This window comes from Trematomus bernacchii, unplaced genomic scaffold, assembly GCF_902827165.1.
Source record: "Trematomus bernacchii unplaced genomic scaffold, fTreBer1.1, whole genome shotgun sequence".
NCBI lineage: Eukaryota > Metazoa > Chordata > Actinopteri > Perciformes > Nototheniidae > Trematomus > Trematomus bernacchii.
The window spans coordinates 1,586,018-1,604,355 of record NW_022987942.1 but is presented as its reverse complement, the minus strand read 5'-3'; the positions used below and the strand labels follow the sequence as shown (position 1 = coordinate 1,604,355).

Genomic DNA, 18,338 nt, shown 5'->3' with positions numbered 1-18,338 from the left:
GCTTTGGGTTTTTCAGTTCTTGACTTGACATGGTGTATTAATAGTCAGAACAGTGTTTGGTTTTTCAAAGCAGAATGTGAAAACTAAAGAAAGGCTGCAGATAAAAAGCGATAACAGCTGAGTGACATCCTTAGACATCCTGTAGGAAAGTCTCTGGAGACCCTTCCTCCTCTTCCGTCATTGATGCTTTTAATAGACTGTTTTATTAACTCTAAAATAGATGGGTGTTTTTTCAAATATCCCTATGTATTAAAACCATACTTGTCACTTGCTTTTGGTCATTGTATCATGGTTGTGCTTTTTAGTGGGAGTTCTTCAGCTGAAGCGTTTTGTTTCTCGACGAACCAAGGACCTTTAGACACTTTTGGACATTGGCTTTTTTTGGAAGGCTCCTAGCTCCATCTTCTTTTTTTTATATAAAGACACATTATCTTTTCAAACATTTGGACTATCTATGATGTAAATATATTATCTTTTAATTTACACACACAACACCTACTGCACGTCTGTCCGTCCTAAGAGAGGGATCCCTCCTCGGTTGCTCTCCACAAGGTTTCTTCCATTCTTTACCAATTAGTCATGGGGTTTCTTGGAAGTTCTTGAACGATGTAAGGGTCTTAGAACAGAGGCTGTAGTATTCTGTACAAACTGTAAAGTCCCCTGAGACAAATGTGTAATTTATGATGTTGGATTACATAAATAAAATGTAATTGATTGATTGATGGAGGTACCTGATGAGTTTCCTCATCAGTCCAAGCTTCTGTTGGGACTCCTTCTTGACAGTTGTCTCATTCAGAGCTCATGTCATCTCCGATAGCTGCTGTTCTACTTTTCAATGATCTGATTCCTTAAAACACCTCCTCATCATCAGGTAAATCTTCATTTCCAGAGCTGCTCACATAAAAACTGTCTAATATCAGAGAGAGTTCTGCTCTGCACTTTAGCTGACATCATGTCACTGTGGCAGAAAGCTAATAACCCTTTTCATCATTATTTATCCAAAGTTACAGTGAGACCACAGCCTCATTAAACAGCAGAAAAACCACATTACCTGTTATCACTTGCATCCAGCATGTCGTGAATAAAAACGGTAATATTCTATTCTGATATTCTGACACTGGTTTGTGCTTTGGGTCTCCAGAATCATTTTACATTTTTAAAGACACACATTGGAAACACATTGCTTTATGTTTCATTTTCTAATCTTGACACAAGGAAATTGTTCAAGTCAAATATTTGTTGTCTCATTGAATGTACTACAGTTCCGACTTGCATACCTGTGCATGTAATGCTTAGTATTTTCCAGGAAGTCGAAAAACATATTGGCATTGTTTCCTAGAAGACAGTGACGCTGCACTGAGCTGGAATTTCCTTCAATGAAACTACATAAAGTAGTTCAGCATCAGTGGAAACGTCCCCATCCGTGTGAATGAGATCAGTAGATTAAGCCCAGCCACCCCCCCAAACCGCTCCCCCCACCCTGCCATTGGTTCCTTCCCCCCCGCCCCGCCCCGCCTCTGCTCCAGCCTTTAGCCGGGCCACCTTTAATACCGCTGCACTACAACCGCAGCTCCAACAGGAGACACAGTGAGACGGACTGGTGCCGCTGACCGGGGACAAGCTTACTGCCCCTACACAGAGAACAGGCGCAACAAGGAACACTGCGGGAGGATCACTTTGTACCGGCACACACCCTTCATGTTATGGGATTAAAGCGCACAAAGACACACACCGGTGCGTAAAGTTGATGCGCTGATCCGCTGCTCCAGAGAACATTACCACTGAGGTCCAGCAGAGTCTTTGTCTGCGGAGGGAGAGCTGTGCAGCGCGGCTGGAGACATCGGGAGGCTCCCTGTGAACGCGCCACATGCGTGTGGAAGATATGGATTTGCTTTTGCTATAGCCCAGATGTGCCGCGTTTTTTTAAATATTTAAACATTCATTTTTTCATCCTTGGACTGTGTGCGTGGTGACATTGTTAGATTGTATTTCTCTTTAACGAGCGCAGAGATATCAAAACTAAATCGTGCGGAATTACAACCATGAACTGTGTTGTCAGTTTGGTACACATCCTTTTGGCAGCGGTTCTTCACCTATCCACAGTAAAGGTAAGCCTTTCATGTTATATTGATATCATTCATTTTGCTATTTCACACGTGCCTTACCAGCTTTCTCTATTCTCAGTGGTTTTAGATAGTGGCTGTAAGTGAGTTGCCAAACACTGCTCACATGCACAGAGAATAAACATGCAGGGAACATATTGTCTAATAATTATAAATAAAAAGTCAAATGTAGATTATTTAATATAGTTTTGTTACATTATACACTATCAGCGTTTTCTATATAAAAGCCTTCTTTCTTACTTTGTTCTAACCTCAAAAAGTCCATCAAAGATCAGCATGGTTATAGTTTGCTTTATACATGCAAAGAGAAATAAGTATCTTTTATTTGAAAGACAATACAATTATGAGCACTGCAAATAAACTTTGTATCTGGCTTCTCCAAATAGTGCTTGCTGGATTACCCTTTAGGATTCTCCAAAAGTTTCTTGGTCATTGCCACAAATATAGGCTACAATATGGTTGCATTAAACTGGGAGATTTGTGAATGGAGTTGTGCAGAGCGGGCTCTGTACAGTGAGTCCCCCGGGGCTCCAGGGCTCAGTGTTCCCACGGGGATCCGGCAGGATGCCCCCTCGCTCCCACACAGGCCGATCCGCTTTCTCACGCAATCCCTGTGCCGGTTGCAGCAGCCACATAAGGTGAACGGAGCTCTGCTCGGGGGCCGGTTCGCCAACGTCATCTTTTTTTTACTATCAAAATAAAGGCCGGTTCCCGTTAGTCCTTTCAAAATAAAATTATATTTCTTGAAACCCTTTGAATTGAATGCTTGTAACCAAATGTCCTCTCCTGTTGCTTTAAAATAACGTATTTTGAATATTGCTAGGGTTTATTTATTTCTTCTTCAAATGATTAAACTCCACTATGCAATTATATCTGTAAACTGTGATCATATTTCCACATTTCAAATAAGTGTTTAGCATTTCAATGTTAATGTATTTCTGTCATCTTTTGGTAAACATACATTACGATAAATTGGTTGCAGTGCTTTTATTTTGAAAGTCAAGCAGCCTTGCTCCTGAGCTGCTTGTCTGACCATCTGATGAATGAAACGGATATAATGGAGAATAAGTTTACACCTTTATCCAGATATATATTATAGTTATGATTGTAACAATTTGATATAATCCTAAATGAATAAGCTGAATTAAAAACCTTTATATTCTTTGTTGTACTTCAATTAGTCTAGTAAAAATAAATCATTTGGGTAATGACACTTTCATAGATGCATGCAAATATGACATATCTAACACCTGGTCTGATGTGCATCTCTTACAGACTGCCAGCATTAACAAGGGAGCGGAGAAGAGTAAAAATGAGGGTAAGTTTCCACAGAGCTGTCTAATTTGAACTCTTCTTCTTTTCCTCTGTGTGCATGCAAGATGAACAGGGCCACCTAGTGGACATGGGCTGAACATTTACTGTACTAGGCCTCAGATTTACTTAGTTTAAAACAAAAACAGTTTGACATATGGACGGGATATGTAGGTATTTGTGTAGGCTGAGTGAGGATTGTTTTTCTGTCCCAAGCTGAGAAGAATCAAAGTTTCCAGCGGTGAAATGTCTCACTGGGGACTTTGGAGTCGCCATAAAAAGTGCTGCAGATTTCAAAACAAGAATATGTGGGAGAGAAAAGGAAGTCAATGCCTCAGCAATAACTGGGAGTTATTATATGTTTCTACTTTCTCTTCTCCCAACAATCTATGGTGAAATATCAGTCGATACACGAGCAGTCAGCCTTGGTTCAATGCCGCACTCGTGTTTGTTTGAAAGTGATACTGTTGTGTGAGGCCAAGGTTGGTTGGTCTGTTGGCTGGTGATGGATGGAGACACTGATTAGTCTTTACACACAGCATCAGTGGACAGGTTGTGGGATGGATTTTAGTGTTTGTAAAGGAGACAAACACACACACTGTGATAAGGCAGTGGCCTGGTTATACCTGGGGAAGAGCTCTGAAATGAATAACATTGGTACGCAAACATCTGGTGCTCAAGTAACTTTTTGGGGTAGAAGGATGGTGTTGGAATAAATTAGTTTACACTTATTATTCATTTTCTGAGCCTTTCCATCTCAGTTTTCATGGATATGGGTCAGGGTTAGGGGAATTTAACCTAGGAATTTAACCTAGGAATTTTACTTTGGTCATGTGATAATGATGGAACCATGAGATGGAGTTGAAAGCTCTCCAAAAAAAGTGAAAATGGACCTTGTTTGTTCGTCAAAACCCAACGCCCCGTGCTGATTGTTAACAGTGTGGCTCATTCATGTGTCTCTAATAGTGTTGGGACATGAATGGAGATGAATAGCACAGGGGGAGGTTATATATCAGACCTTGATACATACATAATACTTATTTGTGGGGTATGTTTACTGTTTTTTGGATGAATAGAAACATGTATAACCAGAGTAACTGTTACAGGCTGATGTAAGACAGAGCAAATGTTTGCAACCTCTGTCAGGAGGTAGAACCAGTTGAGTGTGTTGACATGAGGCTCGTGAAGTAAATCCACCCAGCAGGTGCTAATGCTTTAGCTGGTCTTTGCAGCTGGCCTGGAGCCAGAACTGATTTTTTAATCATTTTTATTATTTGTAAATCTCATGTAACACCTAAGAGTCTGTAAAGTCACCTTATCAAGTTTCAGGTAAAGAAACAAAATGCCCAAGCATCAATGTGGGTATTAATTGTAGCATTTTTTCAATCATAAAGCTCCCACAGTCTGTCTGCAGCGTTAGTCCAGAGGCAGAGCCGGCACATGGGGTGGGCTTCCCGGGGTCACATGTCAGAGGTGGACCCTGGCGCCACAGAGCCTGAGGTCATGGCTGCTCTGACTAACCAGGGGTCAGGAGTTAGCTGGGGGTTGCTGGGAACCTCGTCTAATGGACTGTGGGACGGATTATTCTGGGCTGCGCAAGGAACAGAAATACAGAGAGGGCAGGGCACTCATTAGGCTTGAGCTCGGTATTAAAGGGTTCTGTCGGACATAGCTATCACAACTAATTCTGTTCTTTATCTTCAATTATTACTTGATGCTTGTGTTTCATGTCAAAACTTTGCTTTGCACTCTTCCTGCAGTGGATATAACTTAATTTCACTGTGACAAAACTGTGTGCTAACTAAGTGTTGCTTCTCCATACCAACTATGTTGCTGCTTCAGTGTAATAATTGCCACTCAAATATTCCATAATATCTGCCATTGCACTTATTGGCTTATCTACTCTTTAGTCACATGGTCATATTTCCCTAGTTATCTACTCCTTAATATAGATTTCTCTTATTTTATGATCTTTTTAACACTTGCACACATTACTGGGATTTTCTTAGAGCATTGTCAAACATGTCATGTCTTTTCCCACCAAACAGTTGACAGTTAAGATTTTCAACACCACAAAAATGTCATTGGTGTCCCAAGCCACAGATCTGTGGAGCTGCTTAATGAGCTTGGTATGCTATTTGGCATCACCTAGGTATAAATAGCTGTGGTGTAATTATTTCCACATTTGAAAGAAAGGGGCTGAATTCTGTATTACATAATATAATAATAAATGTACTTTCCACAGTGGCTGATGAAGAATTGTCTTCTTTTTCCCCAGTCATCCCTCTCATAGATGTCCTCACTAAGAGTTTGTGTCAGCCCAGGGAGGTGCTGGTGGACATCTTCTCGGAGTATGCGGAGGACACGGAACACACCTACATTCCCTCCTGCGTGGTGCTCAACCGCTGTGGAGGCTGCTGTACCGACGAAGCATTGGAGTGTGTTCCTACGGGAACACACAACGTCACGATGGAGGTGAGCATGGGGGGAGGACATAATATAATAATCTTCAGGTTCATAATTGTATTTTGTCCCTCTACTGTGACACGTCTCCATGCTTTAATGTTCAAAAGCTCTTTATTTTTCTCATTCACCCTCTGCCTGAAACCAGAGCCCAGTCTGCTCTGATTGGTTTGCTGGTTCTCTAGCCAATAGAAGCGCCCTGTTACATAGTGATGTCATTATGTTGCGGAAGTCACAGAGGAGTTAAATGGAGGCATTTAAGGAGGATACTGTAACAGTATACAGGAAAGGGAAACCCCAAAAAGCATAATAGGGCCCCTTTAAAGTTATGTTAATGTCCTGTTTATTACAGGACACTGTGTAATTTGTGCCCTTGACATAATACAAAAACATCACTTTTTTAAATTTACACATTTAAGTGTGTCTTTAAGCACTTAATAATTTGTGTGACTAGTTCAACTAAGCTTATGGTTTTCATCAGCAGATGGACTTCAGTTGGTATGGCTCAGTCGTCACTATATGATCTATTTGAGTTGTAGGCTAACACATGACTGTAATTCCACACCTTGGTCCTTGTCACCACTGATCTATCTCTATGAATGCTTCAAACACTGATGAGGACCATGACATTGAGGGATTCAGAGAGCTAGTCAGAGGAGCGTGTGTTGAGATGATTAGGGTTAGTAGCTCTTCAGGCATTATGGATGTGGTCAGGCCAAGGTTTTGTTTTCTGCTCACTATGTGCATGTCTGAGACACAAACACAGAGCAGAGAAAGTGCGGCTGCGAGGCATCTCAGATATGTTGTTTACCTCCACACACGCTGTGTTTACAGCCGTGTCTGTGTGATCAAACCTCTCCCTTCCTGCAGAAGATAGGAGAGTCCCACAGACAGGTCATGTCTTTGGTTACACAGCGGTCAGGGCTGTGCTGTTTAGACTGTCTGTTACCAAAAGTCATGTTGATGTTGTTTTAATCTAAACCTTGCCTTGTGTTGTCCTCTGTTTCTCTTCAAGGTAATGCGTCATAGACCAATGGTAAAGCAAGGCACTATTCAATTAAGTTTCACAGAGCACACATCGTGTATATGCAGGTAAGAGACTGCACACCTCACTCACAGTGACAGTGATGGAATAAAAACAAAATAATTAAATCATCTTCTTTTTAATTCATTTCAGACAAAAGCCAGATCTTCCAGTAAAGAAAGAATAGTAAGTACGTGTTTTTTTCTGTTTTGTCATGTGTTTGATGAGTTTCTGGGGGGGTTCTGGTTGGTTGGTGGCTGGGAGCAGGGTCAGCAGCAGCTGGAGGCTGGAAGGAGCTAACTGTGCTAACAGCTGAGTCAGCAGAAAGGCTTTCTGACAGAAACTCAGTCTTTATGTGGGATGCACTGAATTAGTGTAGAAATAGTTTTAAGATGAAAAAGTAGGGCTCCTTCAAGTTGTGACAGCATCTTTTTCAAGTTGGGGTGAATATTTAATTAATATCTAGATCTGGGTTTACCTTTGAAATACTTTTAACTTTTGTTAAAAACAGTTTTTGGCAAAAATCCATACAAGCTCTTTTCCTCCAAAAGGGGTAACATTTAGTATTACTGTTAATCCATAACAATTTAAAACTGCACAGACCTTTCCAATTCCAGTTTAGTTAAAAAAAAAGTGACCATGAGTGGTGATGCCACAATTTAGGAGGTCAAAGTATGTCATCCAACTCAAACGCACTCATATGTGCCATCATGTGTCCTGTAGATGTTGGAGGTAGCGAGCTATCTTTACAGGGCTCTCACACTTTGAGCGTGCTCTTTTTATGGTGCCAGGGTTTAGTGCTTTATGGTGCGGCCATAACAGCGTGAGTGATCGAGGCGTAGCCGCCCGGCTTCAGACCACCCTTGGCTGACTCCAGTTGCACAAACCTGACCCTCGGCCCTCTGTAACTTCCCCAGGCTAATCATAGCAACAGGTGTCATGCCGTTAACCTATTTTTATTTTAAGTGGTGTAAATAGAGGATGAGCTTTGAGGGAGACGTGCTGTAGATTGAGAGAACTCCCTCGCTGTCACAGCTGACACGGGGCAGTGTGTGTGTCGGACAGATGCATGCATGTGGTGTGTGTGTCTTCTGGGCGGTAGGTCAGCTCGGTAATTGGATAAGAGGGGGTGCGTGTGCCGATCGGCGGGTTCAAACCTGACGGATTGGTGGAGGAGAGATTGGATCATGTTGGCTAAGTCCAACCCGTTTGTCATGGAACTCAGCTGATCCTGGGCCAGCCTTGTTGAGTGTCTGCCTGTCACTGTGCACGTAGGCAGCAAGGCAGTGGCAGGGTGGAGGGAGCAGAGCGCAGGCCGTGACGGGAACATACGCTCCGGTACACCTTGCCCAGTGCTATCTTATTGATCACCCCCGCTAATGAGAAGATTAGGGCAGTTATGTTGGTTGATTAGCTCCCATGGTTTGTGGACTATATACTGAACTCCGCGGGGGAAACTTGCTCTTCTCTTCCTCCTGTGTGTCAGGAATATTGACCCGAAACCTTTTAAGTTAGTCTTTTGTAGACAGTTCACAGTGGTGGAAGGAATATTCAGACTTTATGCTTAAGTAAAAGTAGCAATACTAAATTGTAAACATACTCTGTTACAAGTAGAAGCCCTGTATTCCTTTTTTTTTTAAATAACTACATAACAATCCATAAATCACAAAAACAATAGAGAGAAAAAGGGAAAAAAAGTCCTGCATTAAATATCTTACTTAGAGGTAGAGAGGGTACAAAAGTATTGGGATCAAAATATATTTAAAGTACCATAAGTAAAAGTACTCATTATGTGGCTTATTTACTATTTTGTATTTGCTAATAATCCCAGTAGTTGAGTAGAAGTATAATTTATCATAACAGTAACATACACAGATAAAGTACAAATACTTTGAATACAAAATGAATCTTTTAAAATCACCTACCGTGGTGGTAGGTGTCATATCATTTTAATGTCCAATTTCAGATTTGGTTGATTCATATTACAGTACTCACATGTCATGTGTTCTTTATATGTAAACAATATCTGAGTCTGAAATACATGTAGTGGAATAGAAGTATTTGAAGCATAAAATAGAAATGCTCAAGTACAATTATGTTGAAATAGTAAATATAATACTTGAGTAAATGTACTTAGTTACAATCCACCACTGCAGGTCCCATGTTTACCTGCTTATCTGCCCCATGATTTCCCTTCACTTCTAAATGAATTTCCCATGGCATATGTCACGTTATCTCTGAGTTATCTGTAAGGCTGTCTGCTGGACTGTACTGTGCTGCTCTGATAACTTCTACTTTCTGTTGGGGGTTTATCTGCTGCCATGTTTGCTTTTGTTCAAGAAGATAGATGGTCACAGCGACAGTTGCAGTGCTACACACACGCGAGTAAGATCACTGCAGCCTTGACAAGTTCACAGATAAGTTCTGCTTTGGGTTGCTTTGCTCCTGTTTTTAAAAAAGGAGGCGATACAGGATTGATTCTGCAGATTGGGTGTGCAGTTTAAGATCCGAGACTAAGCATAGTTCCATTTTGCCCCATAGCCACTCCCCTATATATCTACTTCTGTCCTTGATGTGTCTCTGGCGTGACCTTCCATCTCATAAACTGAGCACTGTAACAGATACTGCAGCGGCTATAGTGTCTAGCTCAACGTCAAACTGTTAGATGTTCATTTCTCATCTCTGTGCCTCCCATGGGTGACCCTGCTGCCTCAGTTCACCCTTTAAGTTTAGATTGTAAAGTGTTGGGTGGAGTTGGCTCAGTTTGCTTTTGGCTCCAGCTACTTGTTTTAAAATCGTGCAAACCCAGGCACCAACTTCTTATGCTGTCAAGTGTTCCTTCTGCTCCTACCAAACAAAAACTGTCATGTAAATAAAGAATGACAACACAAACTCAGACTGCACCCAATACATTTTCTTTTTAGATAGATAGATAGTTTATTCATCCCAAATTGGAAAATTGTTTTGTCACAGCGGCTGTGCATTTCACAAGTTAAACATTATTTAAAAGATAAAATACGATAAAAATATAATAATCATTTAAATTAACATTATCACCAAGTATATACAAATGTACAATAGAAAAGACAAATATAATACTGAAAAGAACTGAAAGGTTGACTTTAATTAAATGTATTATGTCAACAGATTTCTCATAACTGTATTAGGTTAGTTGAAAGCAATACTATTAAGTTTTAATACAGAATATTAGGTTCAACTTAATATTATTGCTTTCAACTAACCTAATACAGTTATGGGAAATTTGTTGACATAATACATTTAATTAAAGTCAATATTCAGTTTTTCCAGTGCACTAGAGCATGGGTTCCCAAAGTGGGGGTCGTGAGATGATTACAAAAAAAGAATTAAATTATTATTATTAATAATAACGTGTGCATAGACATTTTTCAGGGGCGGACTGGCCATCTGTATAATTTCCCCGCAGTGAGGCTCCCCCCGTTGATAATCCACTAGCGCAGTGTTTCTCAAACTTTTTCATACCAAGGACACTTAACCAATAAAAAAACACTCACGGACCACCTAACTCCACAAATATCTAAAAACAATAGGCCTGCTTACCACTCCAACAGTACATAACAGCCTAATAATGACAGCTTAAAGGTGGGGTAGGTAATTTTGGAGAAACCAGCTCGAGTGTGCTAGAATTTGAAAATACACAGCCGGAAAAAATCTGCCACTTCCTTACAGAGCCCCTCCTCCAACACACACGAACGCGCACATGACCAATGAGGGCACGAGATAAGTTTGTGCACAGATGGAAGGCTGACAGGCAGATAGGCCATCCAGTTATTTTAGCCGGGCCGGCTAAAATGATTGGTCGTGCTTTTTACAGTACTACGGCTTCCACAGATGACATCTTTTTATGGATTTATTGTCAAAGCACTTAAGATATTCATTGCTATCGGGATGTTAAGAGCATTCCATGGAATATAACAAAAAGTGTATCTCGAGCCGGTTTCTCAAACTTACCTACCCCACCTTTAACCTTCTCTATATCGCCTCGTTCACACATTAAATCAACAATACAAATACAACTACAGATTATATAAGCATTTAGTTCAAATGCGATTTAAAATGCTCTCAGGTTTTACACCTCTTATGAAATGTAGACTACATTTATTACGGAGTTTATGTCCGAGCCAACAGACTCACAGATCGCTGGCTACTGAGAGAAATGCAAAATACACCGCATGTAGTACGACACAAACCTCCGCTGTGGATTTTCAAAACAAAATACAGTAAAACTTTGGTCGCAGGCCCAAGTTTAACTCTCTGAGGCCTAAGCCCTTTTTTCACATGTTAGGCTCGTCTGGGCTTTTTTTGTAAAAATGCTATTAAAACATGAACCTTGGTGACCATCGGGCTGGCCTGCATGGTCTGCCTACACAACAACAATAAAAAAACGTTTATGCAGCCCCAACAACAGCCTCTGATTCATCAACAGACTTCATGCAATGCTTCATCGGATGCATATATTAGATAATAATCTCTCTCACTCCTAAAACATCTAAATCTACTTTCAGCATGGATAAATGTTCATTAAAGACATCCATTGTTTGTTCTATATGCTTCTTGAAATCCTAAAAACCACATCGTTTTTCTAGAACAGATTACAAATCAGTTGACAGGGGTCGCCAGTGTCTGGCACAGTTATTTTGGGGGTCGCGGGCTGAAAAGTTTGGGAACCCCTGCACTAGAGTATCTAAATAATACACAATATACTGAATACTTTAGAATATACAATCTCACTAAGCTACAGAAATATATAGAATTATACTTCAGACACACATTATACATTACATTTACTTGGTTAATATGCTGTTATTTGTTGAAATATAATGTTGGGACTGAGTATTTTGGTGGAAGAGCAGGATAACAACAATAGAAAAAGTGATGTTGGCTTTCCTGGACTTTCAAGACTTTAGGACGATTTTGCATGAGTGTCTGTGTCTGCCCTTTTCTGCAGAATTCGCTCTATAGCTTAGATCTCTCTCTGTCTCTCCCTTTTTGCTTCCCTTGCAGCCACTGTGCGCCTTGCTCAGAGAGAAGAAAGCGCTTGTTTGTGCAGGACCCTCTCACCTGTAAATGTTCCTGCAAATTCACACAGTTAGACTGCAAGTCCAGGCAACTTGAGTTAAACGAAAGAACTTGCAGGTTTGTTTACCATACATACTCGATAAACAACGTGCCTTTAAACCCCCTTTATTATTTTCTCCCCCCCTACCTGTCTACCCATCTCTGTGCTTGCTGCAAAGTTTGTTCTCCTGCTGAGGAACGCATGCTTCTCCCTGCTTCTTGGTCCTGTGTTGGTGTTTGGGAATGTGGCAGCTCTGTGCTTCTCTGTGCTTGCATTGTGTTTTTGTACAGTCACGTCAGATTTGTTCATTGCTTATGATGTTTTTAGATCCAAATGTAGTTTTTATCCAGTCTGAATGCTCAAGATGTTAGTGCTTGCATGACACTATGTTATTATACCAGGGTTAGAAACTCCCAAACGTCTAGTTAGATTGATATATGTTTATGACGGAACGTTTTGCTTATTTTAATAATGGACCTTGTTTTAGCTAGATGAAAAAACACATTATATAAGGGAAAGGATGTTGTGGTTTTATAAGCTTAAGAGTGGAGCATTATGCATATAAAGGGTTGGTTAACCATCTTTTCACTCACCTTTGGTGGTAGCTTTGCAGAGACTCAATGCTTAGAGATATCCACTTCCTGCCACCCTAATACAATAGTAGTGAATGCAATCTAATTTGGGATGCTGAAAAAATAGTCTATGCAGAAAATCTCCATCAGTTAGCTTTTTTCTCATACTGAAAAATCTCCATTTGCTGCTGAAGACTTTGAGAAAAAGACAGAAAGCACCAGGGGGAGAAGTTAGTAAATTATGCAAGTCTTTAGTGTTTTATTGCCATAGTTAAGCAATACAACAGTACATTGGAGACAAGACAGTGATAATATCTTAATCAATCTGTGAGGGGGTATTTAATCTGGCTTTGTTACCAGTAGACAATGAGTTTGTAACAATGTCCATGATGTTCCAGTTTTCTACAAAGCAGGTGTTCATGCTTGCAGTTTACTGACTTTTACTCAGAGGGGGTTTCACTCATTCTGTACTGTTTGCAGCACAGCTGATAGAGAGGTGCTGCCCCTAGTTAACAAGGTCTCACTACCTCCCCTGACCCAACGACTTCCATGACCTCTGACCCCCCAAGCCCCCCCCCCCCACCCCCCTGAGGGATCTCCCACACTGATTTGGATTTGCAGAGCCAACACACTCATGCTCAGTGGTCAGGAGAAATAGTGCAGGCTGACCTAAGGATGGGGGGGGATCTCTGGAAGTGGGGTTAGGTGCCTGTTCAACCTCACCACTTAAACCTACCCCCAATTCCAGCTATAACCCCCACCCTGAACCCAATGCTCCCAGAAAACACACACGTACTGTTTATGGCTTATTTAATTGAAAAGACCAAACTTTTTTGTATAAAAGGTACATTTTATATATAGCAGAAAAAGTACCAGGAGGTGCAAACTGACCCAGATCATACAACCCCGACCCCCCTCCTGACTATCCCCTTTTGCTTTTGCTCTGCCCCTGCCTTTACATAATCCCTCGTTTTGCATGGAGCAGTTGTGTGTGAGACATCGTGTTGATCATATTCTGAGACTAGGCTGTTTAAAACAAATATTCTAGCATCATCTAACCAGATTTGTTCCTTGTCTTCCACAGATGTGAGAGACCGAGGAGGTGAGACCAACAACACTGTTATGAAGGAATTATTTTCTTGGCTCAGCACTTTGAAAACCTGAGGATGCATTCCCTGCCAGGACACGAAACGACAACGCAAGACAGGACATTCTTAAACGCAACTCTTGCCAGTGTTTGTTTTCCGTATAAAGATATTAATATATATGTACATATACTATAAGTACATCGACAATGTGTATTGCTGCTACGTAAAAAAGACACTATTTAAAGCAAAACGAATGCGCCACTGGCGTGTGAACGGGAAATGTTTCAGTGGCGTTCTGCTCATGGGTAGAATTTGTAGAAGAGATTTTATGTGACATTTCACTGGATGCTAGTCTGCTGTGGATATCTTAAAAATATTTTTTAGTAACAAAAACGAGCAGTGCAGCAGGAGCCGAGCTCCCCCTCCAAACTCTGACAAAGGAGACTTGAAGAAGAAGAAGAAGAAGAAGAAGAAGGAGGAAGAGGAGCCTCTGTTGTACTTGAACTGAAATGCAGGTCCAAGAACTGTTTCCCTCTGAGACATGATGTGAAGCTTTGTCCCCACTGTATGGACCGACTCTGTGTGGAAACACACCTGGAAAGTCTCTCAGAGTTTCCTGAAGTAACTGTGGATGCAGGTGATGTGCCGTGGTGACGGATAAATGTGAAGATGACCTTCTTTCCTCGTGGGAGGGTTACGTGACAATGGCAGGAACGGAACCAAAGAGTAGCTCATGGGGAAGACTAGCAAGTACAAATATTTTATGTTAAAAAAATATGAAAATTGGGTTAGTGTTCAGGTTTTTCTTTCAGGGTTAAAGTTAATAAACCACTTCCTGGTTCTGGTTCCGCCTCCTTCATGTAACCCTTTCCTCGATTGGAAACCAGACGTGTCTCTCTTTGTGCACAGAGTTTATAATTTACATTTTGAGGTATTGTGTTTCTTTCACAAAATGTCTTGAGACCAGGCTGTCTAAAGGGATATTACTGTAGGTATATACGGAGACAAGAAGTGAACAGACAAGCTGATCACATCAGATCAGCACCTCACTGTACAAATCCACAAACTTCCTTATTTAATGGCTTTGTGTGTGTTCCAAAGAAAAAATCAGGCATCCACAGAAAACCTAAACGATCTGTATATACTTACTAGATATCCCTTTGTCTAGTACACTTCATTTTTATTTATAGAAAATCCTCAGTATTCTGCATACTGATATTTATATTCAGTGTTAAGGTTATTTTTTAAAGTGTATTATCGGAGATTGAATGGAGAACGTGTATGACTGTTGACTCCTTTTTTGTGGGAAAAAGGACCGATGCTTTGACATTCCTGATTTAAACTAAAGCTGTTTCTCAGCGGCTAGAGGGGTGGGGGAGGGGGATTATGGTGGGCCTGTTGACCGATATTAACCCCTACCACCAACGTGTGCATGAATGATGCGCCAACACAGGTGTTTTTCATTTTGGACTGGGGACATGGACATGTGGTTTTGCACTTGTTGGCCCAAAGGCACATGGAAGACTGAAGTAGTCTGCTGCTCAGCTCGGACCTAATTTAGTGAAGACTGTCCAATCAGACGGGGGCCTCCAGTCTGACGGTGGAAAACTGGCACGGTGTCTCTATGACCTCAACCCAGCCTCATTCCTAAGTATTACACTGATGTGTGCTTCAGTAGCCACTTGGCACAAATTACCGTAATGCTACATTTTGACGAATGAGAATAGAGCTTCCTCATTGATGAGCCATAATAGAGGAGAAAATAGGATATAAAGTTGGTAATGATGAAGAAATAATATAATTTAAAAATACTTTACAGATGTTTTATACTATATAAACTAATTTAAATGTAAGGTCACTGATGTGCCTCCATATATTATGTATATCATTTTGAATATATCTGGCTCAGATTGATGTTTAGGAGCTGTGCTTTTACATCATCTAATTCTGATACAGTTTTTTCTAGTGGCGGAGGAAACAAATGAAAATAATCTATTTCTGATTCTGAATGACAGTCATTCAAATGTGCACTTGAAAAATTGAAACATTAACTTTAATTTAATCTCTTATATCAATATTTCACATAACTGTATTAGGTTAGTTGAAAGCAATAATATTAAGTTTAAATCTCAAATATTAGGTTCAACTTAATATTATTGATTTCAACTAACCTAATAGTTATGTGAAATGTGTTGACATAATACATTAAATTAATGTCAATGTTTCAGTTTTTTCAGTGTGTGAATGCTAATTGGACTAGCTCCTCAAACTTGAGTCCTTTTCCCTATTCCCCTTGTAGCTGAGCGTCGGTCTGCCACCCTCACACTGAGGCCTGAGCGTGTTCCCTGAACGCACCCTCCACTTCTCTGATGACGACAACATTCTATTTGTATTTAAAAGACTATTTCTTGAGTTTGTACAGCCACACATTTTTAGTATATTTTCACATTAATATATTTATTGCTGTAAAATGTTTTACAATATTAATACTCTTTTTGTTGTTTTTAGTGTAAGTATTAAAACATAATATTTATTTTGAAAAAAAAAAAATCTGTTCTTATTATTTATTGTCTTTGAAAGCTTGCGTTTTTAGTGTGAAAACCTTGTTGGATACAGCTGAGTGGAACATTACAGGACAGATATTTCACATCCTGTTGATCATTAACAGACATGATCTGTTGCCAGGTACAATAGTTTGTTGGTGTACATTTCCAGCAAAGGGTAGCAAGATATTTCTAAGAATAATTTATATGCGTTTGATATACTGTATTTGAACTGGTTGGGATTCAATCATAATTGTTTTATAATGCTACAGTAGTTTCCATTGTATTCTCATGTGCTACTGTTTTGAAGTCTACTTCAAAAAGTACTAATGTTGAGTATTTTTTTGTTAAGTTCTCAGTAGTTAATTAGTCATCTTTAATCATTTTTTAGGAGCCATTGTGTATTTTGTTGCCTGATAGGTCTCAAAGTCATGTTGTAAACTGCAATTTGGCAAGACTGTCAATAATGTTTTTTTTCTTTTTAAAAACAAGGACAACCTTTTCATAATCTCAACCAAGAACACAGTATTCTGTACTTAAAACATAGGTGAAGTCTCTTGACACCACCCAGAGTTTTCTGATGAGGGCAATGGAGGTCAAAGTGTTTGGCTCTGGCCTTAGTCATCTTGGCAGTGACAAGACCACCTGACTCCCAGTCTCATTCGTAAATGCAGAAAGAGGTAGATCATTATTTGATTAGTTGAGTTTCAACCCAAAAATGATGTATTTAGACCAAAACTGTTTTTTGTACCCGGCTATAAACATGTTTGTAGCGGCTGTCAAGTTAGCATTTTAGCATGGGGGTCTGTGAGGATTGACTCCCTTTTGGAGCCGCCCCTTCTGGCCACTTGAGGAACTACAGTTTTTGGCATTTGGGTGTTGGCTTCGTCTTTCATCATTGGGTGTCCACAATCTTCCAGGTGCTGCCAAAAATGAAGTGGGCGTCAGAAAGGACCAGGTCAGGTCAGGTCACATCTCGATCTTCCACCCAAATAATAAATGTCAGTTCATGTTCATGGTCGGGCTGTCGGTCACTAAACCGACTCCTGCACACAACTCCAGGATCTTTGAGCTGTGTGTGTAGGGTGTGTGCACCTAGCAGGACTGTCAAAGGGTGGATGAGTTCCCCCATTCAACTGGGAAACCAACGGCCATCTATACCTGGAGAGAAGATCAACACCACCAGGGAAACAGCTGACTGAAACATAATGTATTACCATAGCATATCACACAGGCAGGACCACACGCCAATTTACTCACAATGACAATGTCTTGTTCAAAACCTCAGTACCAATCTTCATGGCAACCCATTCCTTTTAGTTTTCAAGACATTCCACCCGCTGATGGACCAAAGTGGTGGACCGACCAATCAGCAGTGCCATCCATGCAGCAACGCCGCAGCAGGTTTAACCTCCTGATTCGGGCACAACATCGACAAAACTCTATGGGTCATTTGGTTTTGATGGATTTCTTAGTAGTGGCTGTTAACAGCTTTATAAATGTAGTCCAGCACACGGGAAACTGTCTTACAGTACGCGTTATTATCGCATTAATTAATTAACGCAGACAATTATTTTATCGCGCATTAACAGGGTTTGTTATTAAAGGTGGGGTAGGTACTCTCTGCTCCATAGTTTCTCTAGAAATAAAACCACCTTGTACATTTTACTCACACATAATCTGTTTCATATTTAATACTCCATAATTCCATATATTTTGAATATATATATATTTGTATATATATATATATATATATATATAGGTGGGGTAGGTAATTTTGGAGAAACCAGCTCGAGTGCGCTAGAATTTGAAAATACACAGCTGGAAAAAATCTGCCACTTCCTTACAGAGCCCCTCCTCCAACACACACAAACGCGCACATGACCAATGAGGGCACGAGATAAGTTTGTGCACAGATGGAAGGCTGACAGGCAGGTAGGCCATCCAGTTATTTTAGCCGGGCCGGCTAAAATGATTGGTCGTGCTTTTTACAGTACCACGGCTTCCACAGATGACATTTTTTTATGGATGTTTTGTCAAAGCACTTAAGATATTCATTGCTATCGGGATGTTAAGAGCATTCCATGGAATATAACAAAAAATGTATCTCGAGCCG

General features: G+C 40.4%; 1 protein-coding gene across 1 annotated transcript; it reads left to right on the top strand.

Moving 5' to 3' along the window:
• The first annotated feature begins 1,571 nt into the window (after positions 1–1,571).
• vegfaa (vascular endothelial growth factor Aa) lies at positions 1,572–16,229 on the top strand. Its single transcript, XM_034115639.1, has 7 exons — positions 1,572–2,108; positions 3,399–3,441; positions 5,713–5,909; positions 6,913–6,989; positions 7,075–7,107; positions 11,965–12,096; positions 13,676–16,229. The coding sequence occupies exons 1-7, from the start codon at positions 2,043–2,045 to the stop codon at positions 13,695–13,697; spliced, it is 570 nt and encodes a 189-aa protein (XP_033971530.1). The 5' UTR covers positions 1,572–2,042; the 3' UTR covers positions 13,698–16,229.
• Positions 16,230–18,338: the final 2,109 nt, after the last annotated feature.